Source organism: Phyllopteryx taeniolatus, chromosome 1 (assembly GCF_024500385.1).
Source record: "Phyllopteryx taeniolatus isolate TA_2022b chromosome 1, UOR_Ptae_1.2, whole genome shotgun sequence".
Taxonomy (NCBI): domain Eukaryota; kingdom Metazoa; phylum Chordata; class Actinopteri; order Syngnathiformes; family Syngnathidae; genus Phyllopteryx; species Phyllopteryx taeniolatus.
In genome coordinates this window covers 46,801,135-46,824,988 of record NC_084502.1, presented here as the reverse complement: position 1 = coordinate 46,824,988, position 23,854 = coordinate 46,801,135, and the positions used below count along the sequence as shown (strand labels likewise).

Genomic DNA, 23,854 nt, shown 5'->3' with positions numbered 1-23,854 from the left:
AGCTGAAACACTTACAGTATCCATGCTTTTGTGTCCATTTCTGTCCCCATTTTAGCCCCCAGGGCAATATTTAATATACCAGGTAAATAAAATAATAATAAAAAAAGATATACAGGTATTTAAAAAAAAAGTTTTAGAATAAGTCATCTATTTTTGATTGAACATAACATAACAATCATTCATACTAAGAAAAGTAAATTTAAAAGAAAGGAAAAGAATGTCAATAGGTGTCTTCATTCAGCACTGTCTACATGTTCAAAGGGAGTAGGAATTTGTAAAACAAATTTATCTAATCCTACCCCTTGTTTTCTATAAATCTGGACTCATATCATGTTAATACTCAATAGATTACACTGGTCAACAACAAATTTATGGTCTAAGATTATTTTAGTTGATTTAGGTCAATTTTGATGTGCTGAATCCAAATATCGCATTGGTTTTGTTCGATCAGGTCAACATTTTCAACTATGGTGTCATGTTTTTTTGTTTACATGTACAGGTAGTTTTGATTTAGCGAGTTGAATAAACCGAGGTTCGTGGCTTCATGCCCTGAATTTTGAACAACGATGACGTAACATTCAATTTACAGGTACTTACTTGTAACTATGTCTGCTATTCAATTTTCAGTAAGCGAAGTTTGTAACATTTGATTAAGACACTGTTAACAACTTGAACCTGAACAAGAGGAACTGATGTCATTTTCAGATTCAGTGATGCCGAATAATCCTAAATCAGTTGAAAAGACATTGGCAATTGACAAACAAAAAAAGGTTTGTAACCCAGTGTTATTCATATACCGTGGTGGAAGAAAACAAAAAACATGCCGCTCTATCATTCAACCCTTGTACTCCTACATACACATTTATACATACATATATTTTCATCACACAGAAGTTCCAACATTTCTGCAGTATCTCATGTTTGTACCTTACATTCTATCTTACTTGTTCTTATAATACTGTATTTAATAGTATATTTTTAGGTTAGTTCATCTTCATTTTTTGTGACCTAATTAAATATTCTTTCCTGTGTTTTGAACTCCAAAATGGGTCAATTTGACCCACAGTATAACAGGAGGGTTAAATGCACACACTTATGTTGGCAATGAAAGAATATGAAGAAGCCTAGGAAAATACAGTAGAGTAGTGCTGCCACATTTAGTCACGTCTTTAATTCACATCACTCATAAACACAGTGTTGGATTTATCTTACCCAACATTATAAAAAATAGACACAAAAGGAATGAAGAAAGGAATGAATTACTCTCCCACGGTCTCTGCCGTGTCCTCTAAAATTATCTCTCTCTCTGCCTTGATAGTATATTTCTGCTTCTTCGTCGAGGAAGACATCTATCTTCTCTTTTTGTTTTTTGTCTAACACTCTTTCTGCGTGGAGGGCATGATTAACATATTCCTCCAGAGGGCCAGTTGCTAGGTTTATCCAATGTTTATCTACCCATCTGTTAATGTGTTCTTTCGAAATCACATGTAAAGCATTTTTTAACTGTTGTTGATAAGGTGTGATGCCGGCTACGGCCTTTTTCACATCCTCATTAGTCCAGTTTAACCAGAAGAGTAAGTCGTCAAATCCATCTTTTTGTATTTGTGATATATCATTTTTGTGTCGACACTTTATTTCGTTTTGAAGTTGAACTATTTTTTGCGAATTTTAGCTGGCCAGCGAAACCGTATTTGGTTATCCACGTGTTTAAATCTTCTATTTTGAAATGGTTTTGAAGTTGAACATATTTCCAATCTTTACACGTTAGGTCTATTTTTTGATCCTGTTTACTGTTATTTATTCCCATTTTTGTGAATTTGGAAGTCAGTTCATTTGCACCTAGAGTGACCTAAATACTGACTTTATTCAAAAATGACAGGGTGACAATAAATGTCTGAGTTTTGGTAATTCTCAAGCTTCTACCCTAATTGGGGCGGAGAATTCTTGCCTTTGCTTCCAAACTCAGTTGTCACTTACAATCCCGTCTTATACATTCATACTTTTACACATACACACGATATTAATAACGTTTTTATAAACACACGAAAACACGGAAACACAGAAACACAGAAATACGGAATTTAAGTACGTACAGGACCCCGCCGTCCCCACGGATTTTATCGGATACCGTTGTCCATCTTGACCACTTGCCAGTGACTAGTATTACACAAGGTTTGTTCTGCCGCAGACTTCTTCGTCGCGCAATTCACTCACTCTTTAATCCTTTTTTCCCCAAAAAATTTTTTAAAATTTAACTCACCACTCGTCTTCAATCCTGTGGATTGTCGTCAACCTTCAGATCCCAGTTGAGGAGGACGAAGACCAGTCCCGTAAAAGGGTCTTACTTGCCGTGGCCACGGTCTCTTAACTGGAAGTCGGCTCCACAACTGGAATCCTCGGGTGTGTTGACATCCGGCTCGAAGGACCAATTTAATGTTGGATTTATCTTACCCAACATTATAAAAAATAGACACAAAAGGAATGAAGACGCTGGTTTCTTTTTCTCATGAGGAGGGCGTATGGGAGATTGTTCAGATCACAGCCTCTCAACACGCTCTAAACAATCCCCCCCCTCGCTCCTGCTTTTATTTGAAATAGGAGGGATTTACAAATCATAATGTTCTAAGCAATAAGACACAACACAAAATATTTGATAATAAGAGGGTTTTTCCCAGACATAGTATTCTAAACAATAAGACACAACACATAATATTGAACCAACACCTGTCACGACCCGACCACATCCGATCACGTCCTTGGTCCAGGCGCCCTTCCATCGGATGATGCTGAGTCTTCTTTTTGAAGGCGAGACATCTAAAATTGTCCATTATACTAATGCAAGCTAAGCAAATAAATGATAACTTCTACAATTTATCTAACACACAGCCAGGAGTCATTTATGCATTCAGCACAGTAAAGTCTCATCCTCCATTCACAGTCACTATGCTATCACACTGTGACAGCAGTTTGAATGAGCACAACTGAAATGCATGTAATAAATGTTGCACAATATTGACGTGTCAGAGTGGCTCAGCTTGTGACCCCAGTTCACTGTCACTCATTATGTCAAGTATCAGTGGGAAAAGCAGTTTCATTTTCCACCCTGGACATGCCAGTCCTGCTTTGTTCAGATAGGCACTTCACATCAGGTTTTACCCCAGAAACAATCACATTGATGAAATAATTAAAAGAAAATAATTTAAAAAATGAAAGAAAAAATATGTCTATAAATGTCCTGGGAAAACTTTCTTCCCGGGGTAGTAAAAATGTTCCCTCAAGAAAGGTAGTCTTCAATTTAAAAAGACAACTCAGTCCCTTTGAAGTGCATGGCCGGAGATGATAAGCGTTTGGTAATGGCTGCCGGCAAGCACAGCAAGTTCCAGTGCCTCATTGTCCTGTCCTACATTGTATTCAATTATTATTAATTTCCTCAACACCGTCTTCATTTTTCATCTACTCAGCAGAAGAACTCACTGCTCGGGTAGCCTGAGTGCTGAATCATTATTGCACTGGGCCCTGCTCCACACACCTGAGGTTATTCTGTTGCCTGCATAGCCAGGCCTGCCTGAGCGCTTCATTTCAGCTGCCAGTGGAAGATCCATGCAATCATTTGCTCGTGCGCCTCGAGTAAGGAGGAGGAGGGGATTAGCTGGCTAGCCCTGACTGAACCGGTGTGTAGGGTGGAGGGTGTAGAGGTGGAGGATACGTCTCACAGTCGTAGGAGTATAGAGGCGGAGGACCTGAGGGCAAAGAAAAAGTAAGATAGCGTCAGTTCAAATATTTTGTCAAACCATATCCTTTATCACCTCAATAAGATTAATTTGGTTCTTGTAGAGATGTAAAGATGTTATTCTGTTGCATGGTACATTACTTAAAGTTGAACCAAACTCATTGTCGTGTTTTGTTTCTAAATACGTTAACCATGTTTGAAGACAAGTGCCGAAAACGTGCAGACTGAGAACAATTTAGTACTGAATTGTTGAGATAGAGTTTAAAATTCTTTTTCATCATCTCAGTTGGCCGGATTTTTGGGCCGAGGTTAAAAACTAGCCGGTGATGACAACGGGCTGGGGCGTATACTTTCTAGCACGAGGCCCTCCCGCACTATATTAACACCAAGCGCCCGTATTCCATGCAGTGGCCATTCAGAAGAATTGCCCCATCCATCCATCCATCCATCCATTCTCAATCCCGTTTATCTTGTTCAGGATTGCGAGGCACTGGAGCCTATCCCAGCTGACGTGGGGCGAAAGGCAGACTACACCCTGAACTGGTCGCCAGTCAGTCGCAGGTCACATATAGACACGGACAACCATTCGCACTCACACTCACACCGTCACTGAGTGGGAACTGAACCCACGCTGCCTGCACCTAAGTCAGGGAAATGTACCACTACACGATCAGTGACCTGCCACTTCCTCATTCATTCTTCTTCTTATTATTATTTTGTTTTATTCTTATTCTAATCCATCCATCCATTTTCCGCTTATCCTCACTAGGTTCACGGGTATACTGGAGCCTATCTATCTATCTATCTATCTATCTATCTATCTATCTATCTATCTATCTATCTATGGTTATTTTATTTTTATTTTGTTATTTTGTTTAATTATCCATCCATCCATCCATTTTCTGAGCCGCTTCTCCTCACTAGGGTCACGGGCGTGCTGGAGCCTATCCCAGCTGTCATCGGGCAGGAGGCGGGGCACACCCTGAACTGGTTGCCAGCCAATCGCAGGGCACCTAGAAACAAATAACCATTCACACTCACAGTCATGCCTACGGGCAATTTAGAGTCTCCAATTAATGCATGTTTTTGGGATGTGGGAGGAAACCGGAGTGCCCGGAGAAAACCCACGCAGGCACGGGGAGAACATGCAAACTCCACACAGGCGGGGCCGGGGATTGAACCCGGGTCCTCAGAACTGTGAGGCTGACGCTCTAACCAGTCGCCACCATGCCGCTTTGTTTAATTAATTAATTTTAATTATTCATCCATTAGTATAGCGTGCAATTGGGCATCCATCCATCCATCCATTTTCAACACCGCTTATCCTGGTTAGGGTCGCGGGACGCTGGAGCCTATCCCAGCTGACTTCGGGCGAAAGGCGGACTACACCCTGAACTGGTCGCCGGTCAGTCGCCATTCGCACTCACATTCACACCGTCACTGAGTGGGAACTGAACCCACGCTGCTCGCACCAAAGTCAGGCGAGTGTACCATTACACCATCAGTGACTGCAATTGGCCATCAAATTATTATTATTATAATTATGTCCTCGAAAAAAAAAAATTTCATCTTCCCTGAAGTGTAATGTGTCTTGTATTATTTGGGAGGACTGCGGTCTTATTTGGGCTACAGTGTCGTGCTCTCTGGCCCCACACACGTTGCGTTGCAAGGCAGCGACGAACCGGACGGGATCCGCGGCCCTGAACCAGCCCGATAGCGGCTAGAGTAGCTGGCAGAACAGCATTAGGGCCGTCAGCCTTACAGTTGTCAGCCGCACGTCGCTGGACGAGGAGGAGGGGGGAAAAACTCACCCAAGGGTACCGGTGCGCGTTGCGGTACTGTGGCCTCTTATGGCGCACCCTTCGGCCGCCACAGAAATGCGTTGACCGGCTGATTTCAAAGGAGGGAAAATTGTCCCAGTGGGGCAGCTGCTGTTCATTATTCCATGCTATGGTCCACTACCCCCAGTTTTGGGGTAATAGAAAAACGATAAAGCGAGACGTCTCTGCAGGAGGCTTTCAAACTGCTCCCTGTTCGGCCTAAAATACACCTCGAAGCATTCTCCGTGGAACTATAGCTCACGAATGAGTTATAAACTCTGAGATGCTGCTGTGAAATTAGTATGGGATGCACACATTGCCTTTTTATAGCTGCTGCATCACCTCCTCCTCCTTAAAATGACAAATACATATTGTCGAGTCGCGTTCTACTCAGCAGAGAAAGCCGCCCGACTTCTAGGCTGCTATTTGTTCACTTCCAAATGTGGGCATGGTCTGCATGGGCCGCACCTTGGGTGCCGTCGTCCTTGCGCTCTACCTTTCACACAAAGCAAGTGCAGCGGGTGTCAAAAGTGCTCAATACTGTAGCATCTCGAGCTAAGATAAAAAAGCAACAGGTACTGTGTTCTAAAAACTGTAGGGATGCACAATAAATATTGATATGAGTGTTTTTGTAATGACTATAAAGTCATCCGATTCTTGATAAGGAAAAATGGCTGACATAAAGGAATGCTATCTCACAGGTTTAGTAAAAGCAAGTCATCTCTCCCTTCACTACGATCAACTTGCTTTTGGGCCCTTTAATGTCTACTATTCTGGAATAAACTTTTAAACTACTGTGGCCCATTTCATGACTTTGATGAGGCTTCTCTGTCCTCTAGTGGTGAAACAGCAGACCCGCATACATGGTGCACAATCCCAGCAGGGTTACCTTCATTTAGCCACTGAAACATCAAAGTAGCTGAGAAGAAAGGACAGGGAAAATAAGTTTAAATAAGCTCCAGCTCAAATTTGAAGGCTTGCATCAGCAATACCTCACTGTCATTTGTCACTTTTGTTTAGTACAGTAGCTACCCAGCCAGTCGAGTTCTACATTAACAATTCCAGGCACTGATCTTTGACAATAACTCGATTTTTAGTTTTCCCATCAAAGGCGAGTTGCACACTTCTAATCACATCACTAGCAGTATTCCCTTCATCTGGTGTTGAGGTGCAGAACCCCTCCCCATTCCCATCAAAGAGTCTGTATTGCAACACCAGTTTGCCAATGTGTTGAAACATGATCGCAGAGCAAAGATTGTCAGTCCGGTTTTCCTTGAAGACGACAACGTACACAGAATGAAAGGTGATAAATAAATGATGAAAAAGGGGGGGTGGGAGGGCAGAGGGTTTAACGTGCAGACAATGTACCTGCAAGCGATCTTCTTTCAACTCCAACAAAAACATCCAAGTACCAGGGGGAAAATAAATACTTCTTGGATAATGAAAGAGCAGCTTTGTTGTTTCCCACACCATGAGAAATCAACGTTAATTATAGGTATGCCTCTAAAATGTTCTAATTACCTTCATATCAAAATACCACTGGATAGAGGAGTGTTACATTAATAATATGAGCCCTAGTTTTTAAGAATCGACTGAGGATTAAAGTTTTTTTATGCCACTTTTTATGTCGAACAATTTGCCAAAAGTTTCTGCACAGAAATCAATGTCAATCATTAGGAAACTTGCGACCGAAACCTTGACTCTTTGGTAGAAGAATGTCCATATCTTTCCTTTTAGTTGAGCTATCGTGATGAACTTTGAAATGCAGCCCTATGGGGGGCACAAGTCAGTGCAAACTGTAGGCCGGTCCCAAGCCCGGATAAATGCAGAGGGTTGCGTCAGGAAGGGCATCCGGCTTAAAACCTTGCCAAACAAATATGAGCGTTCATCCAAAGAATTCCATACCGGATCGGTCGTGGCCCAGGTTAACAACGTCCGCCACCGGCGCCGTCAACCTGCAGGGCGCTGTTGGAAATTCAGCTACTGTGGGTCGAAGTCGAAGTCAAAGAAGAAGAAGAAGAGGTGGAAAGCGGGTTTTTCGGCAGAAAGAGAAGAGGAAAACACAGAGCCTAGAACTGAATGTGGGGACTTTGAATGTTGGGACTATGACAGGAAAATCTCGGGAGTTGGTTGACATGATGATTAGGAGAAAGGTTGATATATTGTGTGTCCAGGAGACCAGGTGGAAAGGCAGTAAGGCTAGAAGTTTAGGGGCAGGGTTTAAATTATTAAATTGGAAGAGAAATTGAGTCGGGGTTATTTTAAAAGAAGAGTTGGCTAAGAATGTCTTGGAGGTGAAAAGAGTATCAGATCGAGTGATGAGGCTGAAACTTGAAATTGAGGGTGTTATGTGTAATGTGATTAGTGGCTATGCCCCACAGGTAGGATGTGACCTATAGGTGAAAGAGAAATTCTGGAAGGAGCTAGATGATGTAGTTCTGAGCATCCCAGACAGAGAGAGAGTCGTAATTGGTGCAGATTGTAATGGACATGTTGGTGAAGGTAATAAGGGTGATGAAGAAGTGATGGGTAAGTACGGTATCCAGGAAAGGAACTTGGAGGGACAGATGGTGGTAGACTTTGCAACAAGGATGCAAATGGCTGTAGTGAACACTTTTTTCCAGAAGAGGCACGAACATAGGGTGACCTACAAGAGCGGAGCTAGAAGCACACAGGTGGATTACATCTTGTGCAGACGATGTAATCTGAAGGAGGTTACCAACTGTAAGGTAGTGGTAGGGGAGAGTGTGGCTAGACAGCATAGGATGGTGGTGTGTAAGATGACTCTGGTGGTGGGGAGGAAAATTAGGAAGACAAAGGCAGAGAAGAGAACCATGTGGTGGAAGCTGAGACAGGACGAGTGTTGTGCAGCTTTTCGGGAAGAGGTGATACAGGCTTTCGGTGGACGGGAAGAGCTTCCAGAAGACTGGACCACTGCAGCCAAGGTGATCAGAGAAGCAGGCAGGAGAGTACCTGGTGTATCTTCTGGCAGGAAAGGAGAGAAGGAGACTTGGTGGTGGAACCTCACAGTACAGGAAATCATACAAGGAAAACGGTTAGCTAAGAAGAAGTGGGACACTGAGAGGACCGAGGAGAGGCGAAAGGAATACATTGAGATGCGACACAGGGCAAAGGTAGAGGTGGCAAAGGCAAAACAAGAGGCATATGATGACATGTATGGCAGGTTGGACACTAAAGAAGGAGAAAAGGATCTATACAGGCTGGCCAGACAGAGGGATAGAGATGGGAAGGATGTGCAGCAGGTTAGGGTGATTAAGGATAGAGATGGAAATATGTTGACTGGTGCCAGCAGTGTGCTAGGTAGATGGAAAGAATACTTCGAGGAGTTGATGAATGAGGAAAATGATAGAGAAGGGAGAGTAGAAGAGGCAAGTGTGGTGGACCAGGAAGTGGCAATGATTAGTAAGGGGGAAGTTAGAAAGGCATTAAAGAGAATGAAAAATGGAAAGGCAGTTGGTCCTGATGACATTCCTGTGGAGGTATGGAAGCATCTAGGAGAGGTGGCTGTGGAGTTTTTGACCAGCTTGTTCAATAGAATGCTAGCGTGTGAGAAGATGCCTGAGGAATGGAGGAAAAGTGTACTGGTGCCCATTTTTAAGAACAAAGGTGATGTGCAGAGCTGTGGCAACTATAGAGGAATAAAGTTGATGAGCCACACAATGAAGTTATGGGAAAGAGTAGTGGAGGCTAGACTCAGGACAGAAGTGAGTATTTGCGAGCAACAGTATGGTTTCATGCCTAGAAAGAGTACCACAGATGCATTATTTGCCTTGAGGATGTTGATGGAAAAGTACAGAGAAGGTCAGAAGGAGCTACATTGTGTCTTTGTAGCTCTAGAGAAAGCCTATGACAGAGTACCCAGAGAGGAACTGTGGTACTGCATGCGGAAGTCTGGAGTGGCAGAGAAGTATGTTAGAATAATACAGGACATGTACGAGGGCAGCAGAACAGCGGTGAGGTGTGCTGTCGGTGTGACAGAAGAATTTAAGGTGGACGTGGGACTGCATCAGGGATCAGCCCTGAGCCCCTTCCTTTTTGCAGTGGTGATGGATAGGCTGACAGATGAGGTTAGACTGGAATCCCCGTGGACCATGATGTTTGCAGATGACATTGTGATCTGCAGTGAAAGCAGGGAGCAGCTGGAGGAACAGTTAGAAAGATGGAGGCATGCACTGGAAAGAAGAGGAATGAAGATTAGCCGAAGTAAAACAGAATATATGTGCATGAATGAGAGGGGTGGTGGGGGAAGAATGAGGCTACAGGGAGAAGAGATGGCAAAGGTAGAGGACTTTAAATACTTGGGGTCAACCGTCCAGAGCAATGGTGAGTGTGGTCAGGAAGTGAAGAAACGGGTCCAAGCAGGTTGGAACGGGTGGAGGAAGGTGTCAGGTGTGTTATGTGACAGAAGAGTCTCTGCTAGGATGAAGGGCAAAGTTTATAAAACAGTGGTGAGGCCAGCCATGATGTATGGATTAGAGACAGTGGCACTGAAGAGAAAACAGGAAGCAGAGCTGGAGGTGGCGGAAATGAAGATGTTGAGGTTCGCTCTCGGAGTGACCAGGTTGGATAAAATTAGAAATGAGCTCATCAGAGGGACAGCCAAGGTTCGATGTTTTGGAGACAAAGTTAGAGAGAGCAGACTTCAATGGTTTGGACACGTCCAGAGGAGAGAGAGTGAGTATATTGGTAGAAGGATGATGACGATGGAGCTGCCAGGCAAGAGAGCTAGAGGAAGACCAAAGAGAAGGTTGATGGATGTCGTGAGGGAAGACATGATGGCAGTTGGTGTTCGAGAGGAGGATGCAGGAGATAATAGGCTCTCATGGAAAGGATGACGCGCTGTGGCGACCCCTAACGGGACAAGCCGAAAGGAAAAGAAGAAGATCGTGATGAACTTTGAAGTGTTAGAAAGCTCTATTAATTCGCTATTGAATAAAGCCAATAAAAAGTAATTCAAGAAGTAATTCAATGGCTGGAAATGAAAGATTATTGGTTTAAATTAGTATACATGAAGCCCTTATCTATCTGATTACTGAAAGATTACTGCGTATTCAAACTCACCGATACTGAGTACCGATACCACTAGTACTTTTTATATACACAAAATTTAAAGCAAGACATTGACAGATAATTGTATACAAAGACCTTTCTGTCTTTCTGCCGCACATGATAATTCGCTGATATGTCTAATCACTGAAGTAAAGTGCCAACTATTGGCGAGGAGGACTTACTTAGATTATTTTTTTTTTTTACCTTAAATATCGGTGGCAAGTATGGGCAGCCTTCATGAGGACCTAGAAATACCTGGTATTGGTACTCACCTATCCCTACTGAAAAACATCAGTTTTGGGTTCAGTTTCCTGAGTCCATTCATTTTAATCCTAGTATGTTTTTGTTTAAATCCATAAATCAGGAATTTGTCCACAGAGTACTGATTGATGATAATAGTCATTCATTTAAGTCTCCTTTTCCAGAAGCATAATATTGTGTTTGTTTCTGAGCAGACTCTAAAAGGTCTCTTTCCCCAAGCAATTTTAAGTAATTGCACTACCTGACATTCTAGGGGTTTGAGAAGCCAAAACGTAAAAGAAGGTAATTATTAGAATTTGTTGAAAAATTTATTAAAATAAATAGGTTGTATAGCATAAAGTGACAGATGTCATGAATAGATTAAACTTTAAAAAAATAGAATAATAGACTCGGACACAAAATATGCATGTCATTTTAAACTGGCTCTTAATGTCTCTTTTATTAGCCTTTTACCTGTTGCCAAGCTGCATATATATATATATATTTTCTGAGCCGCTTCTCCTCACAAGGGTCGTGGGCGTGCTGGAGCCTATCCCAGCTGTCATCGGGCAGGAGGCGGGGTACACCCTGAACTGGTTGCCAGCCAATCCCAGGGCACATACAAACAAACAACCACTCGCACTCACATTCACACTTACGGGCAATTTAGAGACTTCAATTAACCTAGCATGCATGTTTTTGGGATGTGGGAGGAAACCGGAGTGCCTGGAGAAAACCCACGCAGGCACGGGGAGAACATGCAAACTCCACACAGGTGGGGCCGGGGATTTTCTCCGGCCACTCCGGTTTCGTCCCACCTCCCAAAAACATGCGTGGTAGGTTGCTTGAAGACTCTAAATTGGTGTGAATGTGGGCGCGAATGGTTGTTTGTTTCTATGTGCCCTGTGATTGGCTGGCGACCGGTTCTGGGTGTACCCCTCAACCCCCCAGAAGATAGCTGGGAAACGCTCCAGCAATCCGCGACCCTAGTGACGATAAGCGGTACAAGAAAATGGATGGATGGATATACAGTAAATGAACAAGTCATTTAAATAGACGCATTGCCCCATCTTGTGATAAGACCGGTGATCCGTTATCGGTTTTTTAAAATCGCTGATCGATGATCGGCCCCAAAAATCCTGATCGTGTAAAGCCTACTAGACTTTACACCGATCTGATCGCCCTGATCGGTGTCGGCCGATAATTAGCATTTTATGCTGATCGGCTGATCAGCTTTAATGTCATAAATGACATAATTGATCGGCTCCGCAAAAGAAATATACTCCGCGTCGCCATTGTGTACAGTATATTTGAATCCAAAAGCTGGTTTATTTTCAGCCTTGTCGCGTGTCTTTTGACGTAGTACTGTAAATATCTGACCACCAATAAAGTTATTTTAAAAAAACAAAAAAACATGTCGCTGGTGTGGGACAGACAACACGTAAGGATCATACTACAAGACAAATGTTCTCTTTCATGACTGCATTATGTCAGACTACTGCAATAAAATCTTGTATTCGGATACCACCACATCCCGTCTTTTACGATCACTGGGCTTTATCTTATCAACTCAAATGCGACCGGATGCACTCGTTACCACGGCCACAACAACAATAATGGATCACGTCGTGTATTATAAGAACAAAATGGGGAAAAAACGTGTGCTGGTGGTCACCGTTGCTTGGGAGAGGACTTTAATTCAAGGCTTGCTTGAGGAATGTTCACATACTTTTAATACGATACGGCTCGCAAGTAGGCAACAAAACATAATTTAGCCAAGCAAGCTAGTGCTAGCACTCATGGTTGTACCGGCGTTCTGTCGAGTCATGCTCTAAAGTTTCGGTGTGTGTGATGTAATTTAATTACAATAAAGTAATTTAATTACAGTAAGTTAGCACCCATTATTTCTGTCATGTTGTAATGTTGGTTTGACCTGACTGATTAGAATACATCATCTGACAAGATATATTTGAATATATATAAATAGACACATTGCTCCATCTTGTGATCGGATCGGGGATCGGTTATTGGTATTTTAAACTCCCTGATCGCCCCCAAAAATCCTGATCGTGTAAAGCCTATTTATTTCTTTATTTTTACATAATTTGGGCTTCCAGCTCATAAAACGGTGGAGACTGGTTAGCACATCTGCCTCACAGTTCTGGGGACCGGGGTTCAAATCCCGGACCCGCCTGTGCGGAGTTTGCATGTTCTCCCCGTGTCTGGGTGGGTTTTCTCCGGGCTCTCCGGTTTCCTCCCACATCCCCAAAACATGCGTGGTAGGTTGATTGAAGACTCTAAATTGCCCGTAGGTGTGAATGTGAGCGCGAATGGTTGTTAATTTCTATGTGCCCTGCGATTGGCTGGCGACTGGTTCAGGGTGTACCTCCGCCTCCCGTCCGAAGATAGCTGGGATAGGCTCCAGCATCCTGCGACCCTAGTGAGGATAAGCGGTAAAAGAAAATGGATGGATGGATAAAACGATATGTTCATCTTCAATACCTGGTTGGAAATCCCTTTGCTTTAATCCCTGCCTCGATGCGCCATGGCATTGAGGCAATCACCCTGTAGCATTTATGGAAACTCAGATTTCCTTGATGGTGGCTGTCAGTTCTTCTTTGTTTTGGGGTCTGGCGTCCCTCATTTTGGGCAGGGGCCTGGTCCTGCTGGAAGATGAAATCTGCATCTACATGCAGATCCTCAGCAGAAGGAATCATGAAGTCCTCTAAAACATTCTGGTAGACTCTTGCAGTGATCTTGGATTTAAGAAAGCAGAGTTTACCAACACCTGCACTGGACATTGCATACCAAATCATGACTGACTGTGAATATTTCACACTGGAACTCAAGCAGCTTGGGTTCTGTTCTTCACCCGCCTTCCTCCAGACCCTTGGACCCTTGATTCCCGAGTGAAAGGTATACATTACTTTCATCGGAAAAGAGGACCTTGGACCACTGGCCAACAGTCCAGTCATTCTTCTCATTGGCCCGTTGAGATGCTTCCTACGTTGGCTTAGTCTCAGAAGTGGCTTGACCCGAGGAACCTGACAGTGCGTCGGAATGTGGTGGTTTTTGAAGCTGTGACACCTGCCTCAGTCCACTCTTTCTGGATCTAGATTCTAGATTCTTGAATCTTCTCTGTCTGATAATCCACTGAAGCCCACGGTCATCACTTTTGCTGGTGCATCTTCTCCTGCCACATTTTGTCCTTCCACTAGACTTTTCATGGATATGCTTGGACATAGCGCTATGTGAACAGCCAGCCTCCTTAGCTATGAACTTTTGTGGCTTACCCATCCTATGGAGGGTATCAATGATGGTCTTCTGGTCAGTTGTCAAGTCTGCAGTCTTCCCCATTTTGAACCTAACTGAGACAATTGAACCAAACTGAAGCAATTTCATGACACCTGGGGAAACTTGTCCAGGTGCTTTGATTTTAGGAGATGATTAGTGTGTGACACTCAATTTAAAACATTTATGGCCTGCAAAATTTGGGCTGATTTCTTCATAGTATTCAAATTTTTTGAATTCCTGATTTTGTGGGTTTTATGAGCTGGAAGCCCAAATTATGTTAAAATAAACAAATAAATACTTGAAATTGTTTCAATTGTATGCCCTGAATCTATAATCTATGAAAGTTTAACTTTTTGAATTGGAATTATGGAAATAATTTTATGGAAACTTTTCCATGATATACATTTTTTTGTTGGAAAGGGTCTATATATCGCGATGATGGCATGCTTTAAGTGAAATATATAGTAGTATCGGCTCAGGCAATACTGTAGTACCCTATAGAAGAACCTCAAAAGTGAACCATACAGTGGAACCGAGATCATATATGACATTTGTAATCTGAGTGGCGACTCACCTGAGTAGGCCTGTGGAACAGTGTTAATGCATGATGTGCTGAACACACCGACCCTGGCGCCATGTCCATTTTTCACACACATGCAGAGACACAGGAACAAGGCTGCCATTGCGGCCATCAGAAACACCAAGCCAAACACAATCCCAGAAATGGCAGTGCCCCTGGAACACACAAGCAGTCACACGTGAGGAAGAGGACGAAGCGATCTCAAACGCTTTTAGGGTGTTGCCACAGTGACCTACTGCATCATCTGCTATTAGTCAACGGTGTGACGTGGATGTGAATGAGTGTTACCAGGATTTTTGTGGTGCCTTTGAATAGCGTTGTCATAGTCAAAATTAGTCAGCATGTTATTGTGAAAAAGCATGGTGATAGTGATGAGTAATGATAAATACAAGCGTCACCGCATGCATGTTTAGCTAAGTCCTTCTGGTAAGCTAAAGGACAGTTGGTGAGTGAGTTAGCGGCTTTCACGCTAATCTTAAGCACACTTTTGCCTGAAATAAATAGTTTTTTTGCGACATAAAAGGCAGATGGTGGGTTGTAATAGCGAAAGGACGTCCTCCACGAAGGCGTAATAGGAGCAGCAGAAAGGTGGCGAGCCTTCGCAGCAGTACTCGAGACAGCCGTGACACTGGGCTTTGCTGCCACCTGCAACACACCGTGCACACAGTTTACAACGGAGTCATGCATTTTAACAACCTAGCAACGGTAAATTTAGCATATGACATGATTGACTTTGAAATCATCATACTGTACAATATTTTGTTTGGCATTATCAGTTTGCAAGAAGACAAAATCCCATTATTATTGTACATGTATTGAAATCTGGTCGAGTATAATTATTTTTTTAAAGATAAACTAATGAAACCGACCTGGACAAAAATTATGGTACCCTTAATTTAGTTTTGGCATCACCACCTTTTGAGGCAGTAACTGCAATCAAACAAATTCTGTAACTCTCAATGAATTGGGGACAGTCTAAAACGCATAACAAACGTAAAATTCTTTAACCTCATTTAATGTCCGATGACTGCGATCAATCGTCACCAAAACTTGTGTATACTTCTCTACTCATGCCCACTTCAACCTCTGAAAATATCACAATAACCTTACATTTCCTTATTGGAAAAGGCTTAACGTAGACAGCATCCGTAATACTGTAGTTACCATTTTGATATTTTCAGAAGTGAAATTTGGCATGACTAGAGATGTACACACACGTTTTGGTGATGATTGATTGCAGTTTTCGGACATTAAACCACTTTAAGCTTTTTTACGTCAAAGCATTTAGATTGTCCAAAGACTTGTGCAACTGACAAGTCTGCTCCTCATGGGAAAACTGCTCTAGCTGTCTTTGGTTTGAAGATTGCCTTCTCTAAACAGCACGGTTCAGCTTCTTCTCCAGATGTTAATAGGATTTAAATCAGTACTCAGAGAAGGCCACTTCAGAATCCTGTTGTCTGATCTTTTGTTCTTTGACATTCTTGGGTGTTTTTAATTCTGGTCTCATCAGTTACAAGTTACTTCTGTCACCACTCTGTGTTTTTCTTTGTTCAACAATAATGTCCGTATGTTAATAACATGCTTTAATAGTGCACGTGTGTGAGAATAATACAACCAATTAATCTTGCTCCAGATTAGCCATAACTGTCCATATTTTAAAGCATTTTTATCAATTTTTAAAAGCACTGCACACAGAGTTCGCTTTTGTTTGTAACCGTTACCAACCTGCTTTCATGTACCACATTAGCCCATTTCCAATTTGGAGTATCAAAGCACTTCAAATGAAGCACAAGAACAAGATACTTTTTGCATGTCTGCTTTCTTTCAGTAAATCATACAAATGGTGTGAGCCTGGGGGCACATAAGCAGATTTCCATATCTGGGTTCACTTTAGAGCAGGGTTTCTCAATATTAAAATGGGATGTGATCCAATTTTTATTAGGTTGAGGTAAAATGACTACAATGCTGTAAGCTATTTTATGTACGATCAAGTAATAGCCACGCATTTTCACGGCAAAAGGCGAAGTGAGTCATCTTCAGCAGTGCAAATTTTTTCTCTGTTGTTCTATCTATCTATCTATCTATCTATCTATCTACGTGTGTGTTGTGAAAACTAAGATCATCAAGCAAATGTAAATATCAGACAAATATAACCCAAGAACACAATAAATACAGTTTTTAAACAGTGATTTTATGTTTATCAGTTTATTTTTGAAAGGGGACAATGCAATTTCATAAAACACATGAAGTACACATGGTTAAAAAAGCCAGAATTAGCCAGAAGGCTAGTTTTCATCTGTAGTCCCCTGGCCATGATGTAAAAAAGCAGTAAAATACATCTACAAGACAATATAATACAGGATACATAATCAAACTATACTATTAAGAGAGAATAAAACCATAATTTTTTTGATCATAACAAAAAGACAACATAACATACTTGTCTTTTAGTGATGGCAGCTATAGGTGTTAACTAGCCACATTTTCAGTTTTTTTGTGAAGGCCTTGTATGTTGTAAGCAGTTTAACCTCCTCAGGTACTGAGTTCCACTCACCAGCGGTCCTCACTGACCAGGCTGACTTACTGAAAGTGCTCCTGCGCAGAGGAATGAGACAGTCACCTCTGACAGAGCCTCGAGTGACACGCTCAGAGCTGTTTCTTTGGCTGATGAACTCAGCCAGAGGAGCTGGGGCCAAATCATGCAGTACTTTATAAATCAAATTTAAATCTGCAAATATGTGAAGACGGTCCCAGTTTAAAAGACTGTATTTTTTTAAAAATTGCACAGTGATGATAGTGCCTTGGTTTTTTATCCATCACTTTAATTACTTGTTTGTACAAAACTTCCAATGTTTTTTTTGCATTCTGACCAGCCTGGGACCAACTGGTTATGCAATAGTTAAAGTGACTAAGAATCATCGAATGCAGGTAAATTTTTGCAGCTTCAGTTGACATTTCATTCCGAATTGCACGAAAATTTGCGAGGTTTAATTTGATATTTTTACACAATTTGTCAATATGGGCTTTAAAGGAAAGCTGTGAATCTATTATTAACCCAATATATTTGTATTGGCTGACAATTTGCATTTTTTTTCCATTAACAAGTATGTCGGGGTCAGGTGATACTCTATTTGTTTTAGTGAAATACATGCCTACAGTTTTAGAAACGTTTAGCTGTAGACAGCACTCCTGCTCCAAGTTGTGACACAGGACATTGTATTAGTGAGTTTAGCAGCAACAGTATCTTTGGAGCGACCATGAACAAAGAAAACTGTGTCGTCTGCATACATTACGCACTCTGCTTCAGAGCAAACAGTGGGCAAATCGTTGATATAAAGACTAAATAGAAGGGGGCCCAATATTGATCCCTGAGGGACTCCAGAGGTTAGCCTAAGAGACTCTGATCTGCAGTTGTTAACTGATACAGATTGTGTTCGGTCATGCAGATATGATTCAATCCAGCTCACAGCTTTGCGAGAGAAATTAAATTTTGAGAGCTTGGTAAGAAGAACAGAGTGATTTACTGTATCGAAAGCTTTCCTGAGGTCCAAGAACACCGCCCCTACAACTCCACCCTTGTCGAGAGAAGATTTTATTTTCTCAATGAAGAGGCATGTAGCCATTTCAGTGGAATGCTTGGATCTGAAACCAAACTGCATGGCGTGGAGAGAGGGGGAGCTGCTGATTAAATAATGGACAATCTGCTCTGACACCCATTTTTCTGCAACTTTGGAAATGGCTGGAAGAATGCTTATAGGTCGGTAGTTATTCAGAGAAGTTTATTTCCATCCATCCATTTTCAACACCGCATACACCCGAAGCACCCCCCACAGGATCCCCCAAGGGACACGGTCCACAAAACACATGTAGACTGGTTGGACGAACTCCCATGCACCCTCGAGAACCCTGCCGAGGGTGTAGAGCTGGTCTACTGTTACACGGCCTGGATGAAAACCACACTGCTCCTCCTGAATCTGAGATTCGACTTCCCGACGGACCCTCCTTTCCAGCACCCCTGAATAGACCTTACCAGGGAGGCTGAGGAGTGTGATCCCCCTGTAGTTGGAACACACCCTCTGGTCCTCCTTCTTAAAAAGGGGGACCACCACCGCAGTCTGCCAATCCAGAGGCACTGTCCCCGTTGTCCACGCGATGTAGCAGAGGCATGCCAAGCAGGACAGACCCACAACATCCAGAGCCTTTAGGAACTCTGGGCGAATCTCATCCACCCCTGGGGCCTTGCCACCGAGGAGCTTTTTAACCGCCTCAGTGACCTCTACCCCAAAGATCGGAGAACCCGCCTCAGAGAATCCACACTCTGCTTCCTCATGGGAAGGCGTGTCATTGGAATTGAGGAGGTCTTCAAAGTACTCTCCACACCACCTCACAACGTCCTGAGTCGAGGTCAGCAGCGCCCAATCCCCACTATACACAGTGTTGATGGTGCACTGCTTCCCCCTCCTGAGACGCCAGATGGTGGACCAGAATTTCCTTGAAGCCGTCCGGAAGTCTTTCTCCATGGCCTCACCGAAATTCTCCCATACCCGAGTTTTTGCTTCAGCGACCACCAAAGCTGCATTACGCTTGGCCAGTCGGTACCCATCAGCTGCCTCAGGAGTCCCACAGGCCAAAAAGGCCCAATAGGACTCCTTCTTCAGCTTGACGGCATCCCTCACCGTTGGTGTCCACCAACGGGTTCGGTGATTGCTGCCACAACAGGCACCGACCACCTTACGGTCACAGCTCCGGTTGGCCGCCTCAGCAATGGAGGCACGGAACATGGTCCACTCGGACTCGATGTTCCCCGCCTCCCCCGGAACATGAGCAAAGTTATTTGAAACTCCTTCTGACAGGGGATTCTGCCAGATGTTCCGAGCAGACCCTCACAATACGTTTGGGACTGGCATCTTTCCCCACCATCGGAGCCAACTCACCACCAGATGGTGATCAGTTGACAGCTCCGCGCCCCACTCTTCACCCGAGTGTCCAAGACATGCGGCCGCAAGTCCGATGACACGACCACAAAGTCGATCATCGAACTGCGACTTAGGGTGTCCTGGTGCCAAGTGCACATGTGGACACCCTTATGGTTGAACATGGTGTTCGTTATTGGGACAATCCGTGATGAGCACAGAAGTCCAATAACAGAACACCGCTCTGGTTCTGATCTGGGGGTGTTCCTCTCAATCACGCCCTTCCAGGTCTCACTGTCATTGCCTACATGAGCATTGAAGTCCCCCAGCAGAACAATGGAGTCCCCAGTGGGAGCGCTCTCCAGCAGCCCCTCCAAGGACTCCAAAAAGGGTGGGTACTCTGAACTGAACTGCTGTTTGGTGCATTGGCACAAACAACAGTCAGGACCCGTCCCTCCACCCGAAGGCGGATGGAGGCTACCCTCTCGTCCACCGGTGTGAACCAGCGGGCAATAAGTATACCCACACAGGTGCCTCTCACCATGGGCAAATCCAGAGTGGAAGAGAGTCCAACCCCACTCAAGACGACTGGTACCAGAGCCCAAACTGTGTGTGGAGGCGGGTCCGACTATATCTAGTCAGAACCTCTCTACCTCAAACACCAGCTCTGGCTCCTTCCCTGTCAGAGAGGTGTCATTCCACATCCCTAGAGCCAGCTTCTGTAGATGGGGATCGGATCGCCAGGTCGCACCGCACACGACCCCTATGGCCCATCCCATAGGTGGTGAGCCCACGGGAAGGGGAACCCATGTTACCCTTTCGGGCCCATAGGTGCAGGCCCGGACACCAGGCGCTCGCCTTCGAGCCCCACCTCTAGGCCTGGCTCCAGAGGGGGCCTGCGTCCGGGCAAGGGAAACCTAGATCCATTTGTTTCTTGCTTCATAGGGGTTTTTGGAGTCGTGCTTTGTCTGGTCCCTCCCCTAGGACCTGTTTCCCATGGGTGACCTTACCAGGGGCGTGAAGCCCCAGACAACTTAGCTCCTAGGATCATTGGAGCACAAACCCCTCCACCACAATAAGGTGACAGCTTACACGAGGGGCTTCCAAATCTCTGTGGAGTTATTTTGCTCCACTCTTCCTTGCAGAATTGCTTTAATTCAGCAATAATGTAAGGTTTTCGAGCATGAGCAGCTTTGTCAAGGTCATTCCAGAGCATTTTAATTTGATTCAAGTCTCGGCTTTGACTAGACCACTCCTAAACTTTCTTTTTTTTTAAAGTGATTTAGAAGTTGACTTGCTGATGTGTTTTGGTTCATTGTCTTGCTGCAGAACCCAAGTGCACTTCAGCTTGAGGTCACAAACTGATGGGTAAAAATTCTTCAGGATATTCTGGTAAAAAGTGAAATTCCTGGTTCCATCAATCACAGCAAGTCGTCCAGGTCCTGAAGTAGAAGCAGCCCCAGAACATCATATTATCATCACCATGTTTATTTTTTTTGTTTTTGTTTTTCTATCTTTCTGCAATGCTGTGTTACATTTACACCAAATATAACAAGACACACACCTTCCAAAATGTTCAGCAAAAAGTAAAATCATAGAATATTCTCCCAAACGTTTTGGGAATCATTCAAATGTTCTTTTTTGTTTTTGTTGTTGTTATCAAAAGCAAGACGAATCATGTTCTTTTTAGTCAGCAGTGGTTTTCGCCTTAGAGCTCTGCCATGGAAGCCATTTTTGCACAGTCTCTTCCTGATTGTTGAGTCATGAACACTGACCTTAACTGAGCAGAGGAGGCCTACAGTTCTTTAGATGTTGTTATAGGTTCCTCTGCAGTGGTGGTTTCTGATATGGGCCAAATGGGCAGCCGCCAAGGGTGGCATCCTGTGGAGGGCGGTACTCAACATTTAGAGACGTGTCTGCCAGCACCCCCCTCCCCACCGTTGACAATCGGCCAAGGGGGCACAACTGATGTCCCTCACACAGGGTTCAATTTGGTCCTGGACCGCTTCGCTTCCTCTGTGACCTCCTGGATGAGTTGTTGGTGTGTCCTTGGGGGAATATTTGTAGCCCGGCCACTCCTGGGAAGGTTTGCCACTGTTCCGTGTTTTCTCCATCTGTCGATAATGGCTCTCACTGTGGTTCGCTGGATTCCTAAAGCTTTAGGAATGGCTTTCTAACCCTTTTCAGACTGATCGATGTCAATTACTTTATTTCTGATCTGTTCTTGAATTAATTTGTATTGTGGCGTTTTGTTGAGCCTTTTTTAGATCTTTTGGCTGACTTCATTTTGCCAGACAGGTTCTGTTACAGTGATTTCTTGATTGAACAGGTATGGAGGTAATCAGGCTTGGGTGTAGTCAGTGAAAACGAACTAGGCTTTCCCAAAAATGTGTTTAGTCACAGTTAATTCATGATTTAACAAGGGAGGCAAGTAGTTTTTCACAGAGGGCCAAGTCGCTTTGAATAGTTTTTTCCCCGCTTATAAATACAATCACCATTTAAAAACTGAATTTTTAGTTTACTTGAGCTATTTTTGTCTGATATTTACATTTTTGTTGATGTTCTTAAACAATGTGGGGAAACTGTAAAAAAGTAAAAATTTTAGAATAGGAGAAACTTTTTCACAGCACTGTACATATACTGTACATATATACACAGACCCACCCATTTATGTTGTATATGCTGTAGAAACATCTTTATTTTGGTTTGTGGGAAAGGAAATTTCTTATTCGAGTCTGAAGATGAAAAGACTGGGAAACCCTGACAAATTACAGAGAGTCATTAAGACAGGATTTGCACCAAGGCAGAAAGCATTGTTTGTATTTATTATCTTTCCTGGAAAAGGTCACAAAGCAACCCAATGTTTTAATCCAACTCCGAGCATGAAAGCTGTGTGATACCTCTATGTAACTGCCAGCAGGAGGGCTTCTGACTAGCTCCTCTTGGGTTGTCTTTGGAGGTCCTTGCTCTACAAGCACGAGAATCAATATCCCCCACCCTCTCTAAACACGCACACACGCACGCACGCTCACACACACGCACACACTTAAAATCCAGACGATACTTTTGGCTTTTACCAACAGATTGGCACGATAGCAGTTACATCGATAACTAAATTGGCTAAACAGAATTAATTGATTCGAACAAAATAGAAACCTCACCAGTGGAAAAACAAAGCAGAAATGAGTTTCTCAGCAGTTTCCATCTCACAGGCCGCGTCCTCCTGCAGGGGTTTTCCATGAGTTTACTTCCGCTGTTTCTCTTTCTCTACCAACATGAACGTGATCGAACCCCTCCAAAAAATGTCCTTTGTGACCAGTCGCAGCGGTCACATGGCTGGATCATTCAGCAGTATTATCTATCTATCTATCTGCGAAGAGATAGAGAGAAAGAGAGAGAGAGAGAGAGAGAGAGAGAGAAGAGAAGAGAGAGAAGAGAGAGAAGGGAGAGAGAGGGCGACAGCAAAGTGTGAGTGAGAGAAGAGTAGAGGGAGAGGTAAATCCCGGGATACGTAAGTTGAGCACGAGCCTTACAATGTGGGTCCTTGGTTTACGATGGAGCTCGGTTCCTACCCTACGCTACCCTGCAATAAGTCTGAAGCTGTAAAATATGTTGAAATCACTTGTAGGTCATAAATATAAGACAATTAAAACAGAGAGTGGCAGCATGCAAGCCTAGCGGTTAGCACATCTGCTTCACAGTTGAGAGGTCTGGGTTCAACTCAGCCTTCCTGTGTGGTATTGCATGTTCTTCCCGTGCTATACGTGGGGGTTTTGTCTGAGGATTTGAATGATGGATAATTCAGCTCCGACACCCACGTGGAGCACCAATGATCCCTCATACCTTCCAGATGTTTCTTTCAAGCAGTAGGATAATCATGCTTGAGGCATAAAAAAAACAAGCAGGTAAAAAGTAGGCCTATACATCAATGGCAAATCTGTGTTTTTCTTTGTCAGGATCAAAGTCAGAAAAAAGGGAGAAATTTACGTGCATTATTATTCAGCTTTGGGCGCAAGGCTCAATTTTTGTTGCTGTTAGGGGTGCCCTGCAGTTCCGGTTTTGGAACTTGGGTGGCGCCTTGCACCTTGTCTCTCCCTCTTCCCCTCTTTCTCTCCAGCAGTCAGCAATAAATCACTCTAAATCTACTCCCTCCGCCTCAGTCTGCTCTCGGGTCCCATCCAACTCACATCTGACTTTGCATCGTGAC

The 23,854-nt window shown here is 43.5% G+C and overlaps 1 protein-coding gene across 6 annotated transcripts; it reads right to left on the bottom strand.

Annotated features, from left to right (window-relative positions):
* Nucleotides 1-2,548: 2,548 nt before the first annotated feature.
* On the bottom strand, nt 2,549-23,777 carry cyyr1 (cysteine/tyrosine-rich 1). Of its 6 annotated transcripts, XR_009791914.1 has the most exons (5): nt 22,548-22,801; nt 22,312-22,407; nt 14,729-15,379; nt 13,363-14,224; nt 2,549-3,740 (listed from the first exon to the last, which is right to left on the bottom strand). XR_009791914.1 is itself a non-coding variant. In XM_061798546.1 (4 exons), exons 1-4 carry the CDS (start codon nt 22,885-22,887, stop codon nt 3,646-3,648), a joined length of 435 nt encoding a protein of 144 aa, XP_061654530.1. In that variant the 5' UTR covers nt 22,888-23,777; the 3' UTR covers nt 2,549-3,645. The 6 variants fall into 6 exon arrangements, 1 of the variants encoding a protein (XP_061654530.1); XR_009791913.1 differs by lacking the exon at nt 22,312-22,407; XR_009791917.1 differs by lacking the exon at nt 22,548-22,801 and having other exon boundaries at nt 22,312-22,541.
* Nucleotides 23,778-23,854: the final 77 nt, after the last annotated feature.